This window comes from Poecilia reticulata, unplaced genomic scaffold (genome assembly GCF_000633615.1).
Source record: "Poecilia reticulata strain Guanapo unplaced genomic scaffold, Guppy_female_1.0+MT scaffold_159, whole genome shotgun sequence".
In the NCBI taxonomy this organism is placed as follows: Eukaryota; Metazoa; Chordata; class Actinopteri; order Cyprinodontiformes; family Poeciliidae; genus Poecilia; species Poecilia reticulata.
The window spans coordinates 156,665-165,083 of NW_007615017.1; the positions used below are offsets into that span (position 1 = coordinate 156,665).

Below are 8,419 nucleotides of genomic sequence, written 5' to 3' on the forward strand. Positions count from 1 at the left end.
GGTCTCCTGATCCGGTCTCCCGGTTCTGATCCGGTCTCCCGGTTCTGATCCGGTCTCCTCTCTCTGTTAACTCTGCAGCCTTCACCTTCTTTGACCCAAACGACCCGGCGTGTCAGGAGATCCTGGCCGACCCGCGGACCTCCATCCCCGAGCTGTTCGCCATCGTCCGCCAGTGGGTCCCGCAGGTGCAGCACAAGATCGACGTGATCGGAAACGAGGTGAGGACAAACGGTCAGAACCGCAGGACAAACGGTCAGAACCGCAGGACAAACGGTCAGAACCGCAGGACAAACGGTCAGAACCGCAGGAGTTGAGCTGGAGCCGCTCAGTTTAGCACCGAAACGCCTCAATTCACTGTAATGACATGAAAAAACATCTTGACGTGAGTCCTGGATTCAGAGTAGGAACCAGAACCTCTCAAATCAGAACTGATGTGAGAGGTTCTGGTTCTGGTGCTTTTTGTCTGAATGGGCTGTTAGAGCAGAAATGGAAGGTGTGAAAACTGCTTTAAAATGATCATGAAGGATCAAAATGGCTGCCGGCAGGTTCTGAGGGAACTGCAGAGCAGCTGGCCTCACCAGACCCAACCACGACTCAGCAGGACCAAACACCTCTTGGCTTTTGTAGATTTGAGTTGAGAGCAAGATTTCAGTTAATTCCATACAAATCTCCAAACGCTCATCCGTCTGCATTGAAAATGTCAAAATTCCCGCCAATTTCATAACCAAGTAAATTTCTTGGAGCAACTGGAGAGGCCGACTTGCGTTGTGTTTTGGGCTGAAGTTCGCCTGTTGCTCCCTGGGTGTCGGCAAGGAGCTGCTGCACCTCGATGGGAGTCAGTTAGGATCAGGACGGACACAGACAAGACCTTCCTGGAGGGACCATGGATCTCACCTGGGAACACCTTGGAATGCGGACGGACGACGGATCTTTGCTAGTTTGAGTTATTGTGGATGCCAGGCGTCCTCCCAGGCAGCAGGACGTGATCAGCTCAGTGTTTGTCTCTCCCAGATCCTGAAGCGCGGTTGCCATGTGAACGACCGAGACGGTTTGACCGACATGACGCTGCTTCACTACAGCTGTAAGGCCGGAGCTCATGGAGTCGGTGAGTAATTCTTCATCGTTCTTCCTCTGTGGTCATGAAAGGACGGCTGGTAGAGACCCAGAGTGATCGCCGCTGGTTCCTGGAGGCTAGAGGGGAGGCGTTGATAGCTTCGGGTGTTTCAGGTCTGATCCTCACCTCCAGTCACAGAAGATCAGAATCAGATCCGAGTCCTCAGAGTAGATAATGTGATCATGACAGACACAGGTGCTTGGTTTCTCTTGCATGATTGAATTTCCAGTCCGATGTTAGGACCATGTTTGTGCAGCAAGGTGAGTAAAAGCTTCCCCCAGGTGGCGGCAGTCCTCCACCAGAGCAGCTTTCAGTTTGGACCTCCCTGTGTCCAGGCGACCCAGCGGCGGCACTGCGGCTCACCAGTCAGCTGATGCTGTTGGGCGCCGATGTCAGTCTGCGGAGCCGGTGGACCAACATGAACGCGCTGCACTACGCTGCCTACTTTGACGTCCCAGAGCTGATCCGAGTCCTGCTCAAAGCCGCCAAACCCAGAGGTGAGTGTCAGATTATTACTCACCCACAGAGTCCAGGAGACGAGGTCAGCTTCTTCTTCTTCTTCTTCTCTCTTCAGTGCTGAACTCCACATGCAGTGACTTCCACTACGGCACGGCTCTCCACATCGCCGCCTCCAACCTCTGCCTGAATGCAGTGAAATGTCTGCTGGAGCACGGAGCCAACCCCACCGTCAGGGTAAACGCTGCCTCACCGTCCCGGGCTTGACGACCAACGGCTTCCTGCAGAGCTGCAGCTCAGACCGTAGGTTTGTTTCTGCAGAACGATAAGGGCCAGGTTCCAGCTGAGGTGGTTCCGGACCCGATGGACATGAGCCTGGACAAAACCGAGGCGGCCATGGTGGCCAAAGACCTAAAGCAGCTGCTGCTGGACGCCGTGCCGCTCAGCTGTAACCTCCCCAAGGCCACGCTGCCCAACTACGACAACATTCCCGGAAACCTGATGCTGGTGGCGCTGGGGCTGAAGCTGGGTGACCGGGTGGTTCTGGACGACCTGAAGGTAGTCCCACACTGGTTCCTTATTTCCGCCTCCATCAGCCACACTCAGGTTCACTCATTCCAGAACCCTTTTGTCTCCACCTCAGACCGGAACCCTGCGGTTCTGTGGAACCACGGAGTTTGCCAGCGGTCAGTGGGTCGGGGTGGAGCTGGACGAGCCAGAGGGGAAGAACGACGGCAGCGTGGGTGGAGTCCGCTACTTCATCTGTCCTCCGAAGCTTGGTAAGCAGTGAGCTTCCTGGACCCGGTTCTGGTTCTAATGGACCAGCACTCTTCATGTTTTAATCTGTTTGGACCTGCAGGTATTTTTGCTCCAGTTTCAAAGATTTCCAAAGCTGTGGATCCGACTCCGTCCTCAGTCACCTCCACCCCCAGAACCCCCCGCATGGACCTGGCCTCCCGCCTGGCTGGGAAGACCAAGAAGGAGAAGAAGGAGAAGGAGAAAGGTGAGGGACCATCAGGTCTGACTGGGTTCTGGTTCTGGTGGAGAGCTGACTGAGCTGGTTGGTTTGTTCTCAGCCCAAAAGAAGAAGACGTCCGTGGCTAGTCTGGACCCGGAGGGGACAAACGTGGAGGTGGGGGACCAGGTTCTGGTGGCGGGTCAGAAACTCGGCATCGTTCGCTTCTACGGGAAGACGGACTTTGCTCCAGGTCAGTTCTACAGTCTGAACCAACTAGCACATTGAAACAGAGGTCCAGATGAAGTGAAGAGGAGGCAATGTTCTGGTCTGACCCGGTCTCTCTGGTGTCCCTCAGGGTTCTGGTTTGGTGTAGAGTTGGACCAGCCCACTGGGAAACACGATGGCTCGGTGTTCGGGGTCCGATACTTCAGCTGCCTGCCCAAATATGGAGTGTTTGCTCCGCCCTCCCGGGTCCAAAGGTAGGACTGCCTGACAGAACCCGGTGTCGCTCGTTGTCATAAAGCGGGCCTGGTTCTGGAGCGTGAAAGTGATGGTTTGAGTCGTTGTTGGTTGTTCAGGATCGGAGGACCCAAAGAAGGCTCGCAGAACGACGGCTCCATGGTGAAGAAGGTTCATCAAGTGTCCAGTAAGTTCTGCTCAGATCGCTAGAAGCAGAAAAGTTCTGCTCCGACTCAGGCGAACAGAACCTGACCCGTTTGTTTGCCTGCAGTGTCACAGCCGAAAAGGAACTTCCACACCATGCGATCTCCTAAAGATCTGACGTCCGAGAGCTCCATATCCAGGTGAGAAGAACTCTGACCAACATGGGTCAAAGGTCATTTCTGGGTCAGCAGCTTATCGTCTCAGAACCGTTACGGTTCGATCGGACCCAGCTGTTTGGTGCAGACGGACTCCTGACAGCTTTAGTTTGAGATGGCAGTGGTTTTGAAGCGTTTATGGAACCGGGTTCTGTCAGAACCCCAGAACCCGGATGGGTGAAGTAGAACCTCTCCTCTCTGTGCTGCAGGTTGCTGTTCTGCTGCTGGTTTCCATGGATGCTCCGCGCGGAGATGCAGTCCTAACCACCGCACCCATCGCTACGTTCTGCATCGCTCCGTCCCTGAACGCCTGGTGGCGAAGCCCCGCCCCCCGTCTTCTTCTTCTCCTGGTTTAGCCGTTCTATAGCAAAATCTATAGTGCCTTGTATCTGATTAACCGAGTCCAAGCTAATGCTCTGAAATCCGCCCTGCCTCTCTGGCGCCACCTGGTGGTCTGGATCGGTCAGTGCATCTGTTTCCGCCTCATGGTTCTGTTTCGCTGCAATCAGCTGGGAGGATCGCTTTGATCCGACAGTTCAGAACCAGAGCTTGGCTCTGGGCGGGTTTCCGAAACGAAGAGTTTGATCCATCAGCAACCTTTTACACAAACCTTTTATTTATGCTGCTCTTTATATGTCAGAATGTTTGGCAAAATGAAAATGATGCTGCTTTATAATAAGATTTTCATATCTTGCCTCAGTAAATACCAGACGGTTCTTAAAGAAACGCTTCATTTTAGTTCATCTAATCCCCCCATTCCTTTAATTTCCTCATTTCATTATAAAATCATGTCTGAGCTGAAAATGATCAGGCTTCTGCCACCAGGAGCCTTAAACTGGATCAACTGCAGGATTTAACTCAAACTGAGGAAACGGGCAGAGAAACGGTGCCGACTGGATGAATCTCAGCTTCGGGTTGATGGATGCAAACAGCAGCTGCAAACAAACCATCAGTTTTTATTCCACCAAACTCCTGGATCATTTGGCCTCAGCTCTGGTCTCAGATCTCACCGTATGCAGACGACTCGCTGCTTTTCCTTCGTTCTTTTGATCCTCACCAGACCTTTAGAACCTGAAGTTGATCCACACAGTGCAGATTTTTGCTGTTTCCATTCCACCCAAATGAGACGTTTCTCCAGAGCGCAGCGTTTGTTGCTAGCGGTGTAGCAGCTAGCGCCCCTCAGACTCTGGATCTGCTAACTGTGTCGTCTCAGCTGAGCTTTGCCGTTTGTGGGCCAGTGATGGTGGAAGTTTGTCTTTGTACAGTAAATGTGGAGTTACAGTTCGGTCAACGTGTCGCAGTGAAGCCACTTCACTGTCAACTCTGTAAACGTGGACTTTTCCTGGTTTGGCCACCAGGTGTCACTATAATCCCCATTTAGCCTGAATTCTTTGCATAACTGTTTATTTGCAGCTTATAACCAGTTCTGACTGGTTCTGACTGGTTCTGACCGGTTCTGACTGGTTCTGACCGGTCCTGACTGGTTCTGACCGGNGGTTCTGACCGGTCCTGACTGGTTCTGACCGGTCCTGACCGGTCCAGACTGGTTCTGACCGGTCCAGACTGGTTCTGACCGGTCCTGACTGGTTCAAACCGGGTCTGACCGGTTCTGACTGGTTCTGACTGGTTCTGACTGGTTCTGACCGGTTCTGACTGGTTCTGACTGGTTCTGACTGGTTCTGACCGGTCCTGACTGGTTCTGACTGGTTCTGACCGGTCCAGTTCTGTAACTACCACCTGTTAGCTTCACTTCCTTGCTGTCCAGAATTTCTTCATTAACAGCCAACAGCTTCACTCGTCTCTGATGTTATAAAAACCTTCCAGTGTTGGACTCAGTTTAACTGAACCAGCAGGAAAGTAAAGCTAGAACGGTCAGAACCTCTGGTTCTGTTCTGGTTCTGTCACCCGTACAGGAACTAACTCAGCTCTGGTTGTTTCATTGAGTCTTAATGATCTACAGTGTATAGCCTATATTTTGATAACTTCACTAAGTGTACCTTTTGTTTTGGTGTTTTATCGGCCGTGTTGTTCGGTTCCAGCCGGAGTGAGTGGGTCGGACCAGTTGGATCAACTCACTGCATGCTCTCTGTCTGTAACCCCCTCAGTATTTTATGATTGTTGCGTTTTCTTCCTCTCAGCATGAAAATGCTTCAAATATTAATAACTATCAATATAATAAAGATTTGATGTTTTTCTAATGTTCCTGTGTCTGCTGGTCCTTATTGAAACCTTTATCGACACCAAAGCGTTTCAGTGTCAGATTCATGCTCAGTGTTTACCGTGGAGCGTCGAACCGCCATGTTTCAGCTGAAACCACCTTTAAAAGGCCGAATCGCTTCATCACTGTGGGCCCTGCTAGCTAAAACATTAGCCATGCTAACCTGAAGCACTAATCCTGCTAACGCTAGCGGAAGCTAACATTACAGTGCTAACTTCAACCATCCTGGAAGATCTGACAAACTTTTTTCTGGGAAAAGTTTTGAAAACTACATTATGAATTTGCTTTGCTTGGAACAGAAAAACGGGACTTTAGTGACACAACTGATGCGTTAACTTCTTTATTTATGGTAAATATATACAAAAACCTGCAACATAAAACCAATTTTCAGGGTTTTTTTATTTTCAACATAGGACTCCACATAAAGCCATTAAAACAGGTTTATATTCATCAATTATACTTTATCAATCCCAAAGGGATCATATTTGCCCCTGTACAGCCGTCAAGCACCAATTTACATTACAAGTTTCTTTCTTATAACATCCTAAATGTTGTATTTATGTCTTGTTCTCTGCTCTTTGTTTTATTTTGTTCCTGTATGTTTCATATAAGTTATTGTATAAAAATAAAACATGGGAGGAAACAACAGGCCCCACCGGTGGGCGGATGAGAATCACCTGTTCTAGTTATGGCAGCTCTGATCTGAATTCATCGCAGGCTGGATTAACAGTCATCATACAACTTTGTAAAATGATTGTGATGAACAATCACACTCCTAATAGTTCATCTATAGCATCACATCAGCTTATTATGTCAGGAATTGTTACCTTGTGAACTAATGCACATTATAGAGGATGTGGGTGGAGTCGTCGTCTTGCGATCAGAAGGTTGCAGGTTCGATTCCAGCTTCCACGTGTCGATGTGCCCCTGGGCACCTTACTTTACCCCAAACTGCCTACCGAGCTGCGCATCAGTGTGAATGGGTGAATGTGACTGTAGTGCAGTGGTTCTCAGCCTTTTATGAGGCACCGAACCCCCCAGTTTCAGATGCTCGTTCACCGAACGCTTCCTGTTCCGGATCCTGCTCAGAGTGCGGCCCACTACCGCCACCTTCTGGACAAGAAACCATCACGTTTAAACAACATAACTATCACATTATGACGTCATAGCGCGCACATTTCTTATTTCCTCCGCGATATCAATACGCCGTCATGCCACACTAAGCAGAACAATGTTTTTGCACGGGAGCCTGTAGGACCGACTCAGGAAACACTGAATGTTTAACCGTCCGGAACAGAACCGAACTGAATCCATCGTGCTGACATTCAGATTCGCCATTTTATCGTATTTATCCCGAGGTAAACAGTCATGTTAATAATCATTACGTATCGGCTTTCTGCTCCGAACTGACCTGTTTGGACCGGAGACGCGGTCAGGCCCAAAATGTCCCACTTCTGCCACCTAGCGGCGCATTTATGCTACTGCATGACATTGTCCCAACATTTCTAAACTAAAATCACAAATGTGACCACATGAATATAAACCTTTAACTACAGTAAACAAAATGTCAACAGATGTTGAACTTCAACTGAAGGTTTTACAAAACAGCCAGAGGTTAGCAGTAAAGTTAGCGCTGTGCTACCACTGGTCTCCTTAAAAGGCCCAGATGTCTCAATTGTTCAGGTTCTGCTGCTTTGACAAATATTTGCTGATCTGAATGTTATCAGCTTGGTTCCAGCGTGAAAGAGGCTGATGGGAGGAGAAAACGTCTTCTGCTCCTGGATGACGGCAAAGGGTTAATCCAAGGTTCTGCAGACAAACGGACTGGTTCTGTCCACTCGAGATAAATAGGTGAACAAAAACTGCCCCTGCTAGCCCGCTAGCGCCCCTGCTAGCCCGCTAGCGCCCCTCCTAGCCCACTAGTGCCCTCCTAGCCCGCTAGCGCCCTCCTAGCCCGCTAGCGCCCCTGCTAGCCCGCCAGCGCCCCTGCTAGCACGCCAACGCCCCTCCTAGCCCGCTAGCGCCCCTCCTAGCCCGCCAGCGCCCCTCCTAGCCCGCCAGCGCCCTCCTAGCCCGTTAGCTCCCCTGTTAGCCCACTAGCGCCCTCCTAGCCCGTTAGCTCCCCTGTTAGCCCACTAGCGCCCCTGCTAGCCTGCTAGCAAAGAAATCACTGTTCTTAATTAGTTTTTTATACTAATTTTGACTGGTTGGATCCTCTGTCAGTTCCTGGTTTCTAAAGCTTTGGGCCTCCAGCAAACAGCCAGAGCCGATTTCCTCACATGCAGACGATGAAAACCTGCATTTAAAAATGACTTTGTGTTATTTTTGACTTTTGAACTAGTTTGATGATAAAAGAAAATCAGGGGGTGGATATTTCATACATGGCTCTGGAAGATGTTTTTCAACTGTTATTAATTTAAATTAAACGTTTCTAAATGGTTCTGATGGTCAGCGGCCCGGTTCGGCTCCGAGCAGCAGGAAAAACATCGACCAGTCATGTGAGGCTAAATAACCCAAATGAATCCAGAGTAACTCAAACACAGAGAAGGGAAAAGAACCAGGCGGTACCGGACGGTCCGGTCCATCTTCGGTTCAGAAAGTCCAACAACTTTGAAATATTTATCATAATTTAACTCCTTGAAAAATCTGAAAGTTCTGGTTCTGGTTCTATGACCTCGGAACCAGACTCATCCGGACGGTCTCCTCGCTCAGCCCGGCCCAGTCAGCCCGACCCGGCCCGACCCGGCCCGACCCGACCCGACCAGGCCCGGGCCTCCGCCGCCGGGTAGCTGGTTCTGATCCTGATTCTGGTTCTGGTTCTGATCCTGATTCTGATCCTGGTTCTGATCCTGGTT

At 50.2% G+C, this 8,419-nt stretch overlaps 1 protein-coding gene across 1 annotated transcript in view; it reads left to right on the forward strand.

The window, feature by feature from the left end:
• clip3 (CAP-GLY domain containing linker protein 3) overlaps positions 1-3,920 on the forward strand; it is an 8,310-nt gene extending 4,390 nt beyond the window's left edge. The window contains exons 3-14 of the mRNA XM_008402002.2: positions 79-218; positions 1,012-1,105; positions 1,450-1,611; positions 1,689-1,807; positions 1,892-2,128; positions 2,214-2,349; positions 2,430-2,573; positions 2,647-2,778; positions 2,884-3,007; positions 3,107-3,174; positions 3,259-3,331; positions 3,556-3,920. Coding sequence (XP_008400224.2) covers positions 79-218; positions 1,012-1,105; positions 1,450-1,611; positions 1,689-1,807; positions 1,892-2,128; positions 2,214-2,349; positions 2,430-2,573; positions 2,647-2,778; positions 2,884-3,007; positions 3,107-3,174; positions 3,259-3,331; positions 3,556-3,610 — 1,484 coding nt within the window. The 3' untranslated portion in view covers positions 3,611-3,920. The remainder of the gene's footprint in view (positions 1-78; positions 219-1,011; positions 1,106-1,449; positions 1,612-1,688; positions 1,808-1,891; positions 2,129-2,213; positions 2,350-2,429; positions 2,574-2,646; positions 2,779-2,883; positions 3,008-3,106; positions 3,175-3,258; positions 3,332-3,555) is intronic.
• The last annotated feature ends 4,499 nt before the right edge of the window (positions 3,921-8,419 follow it).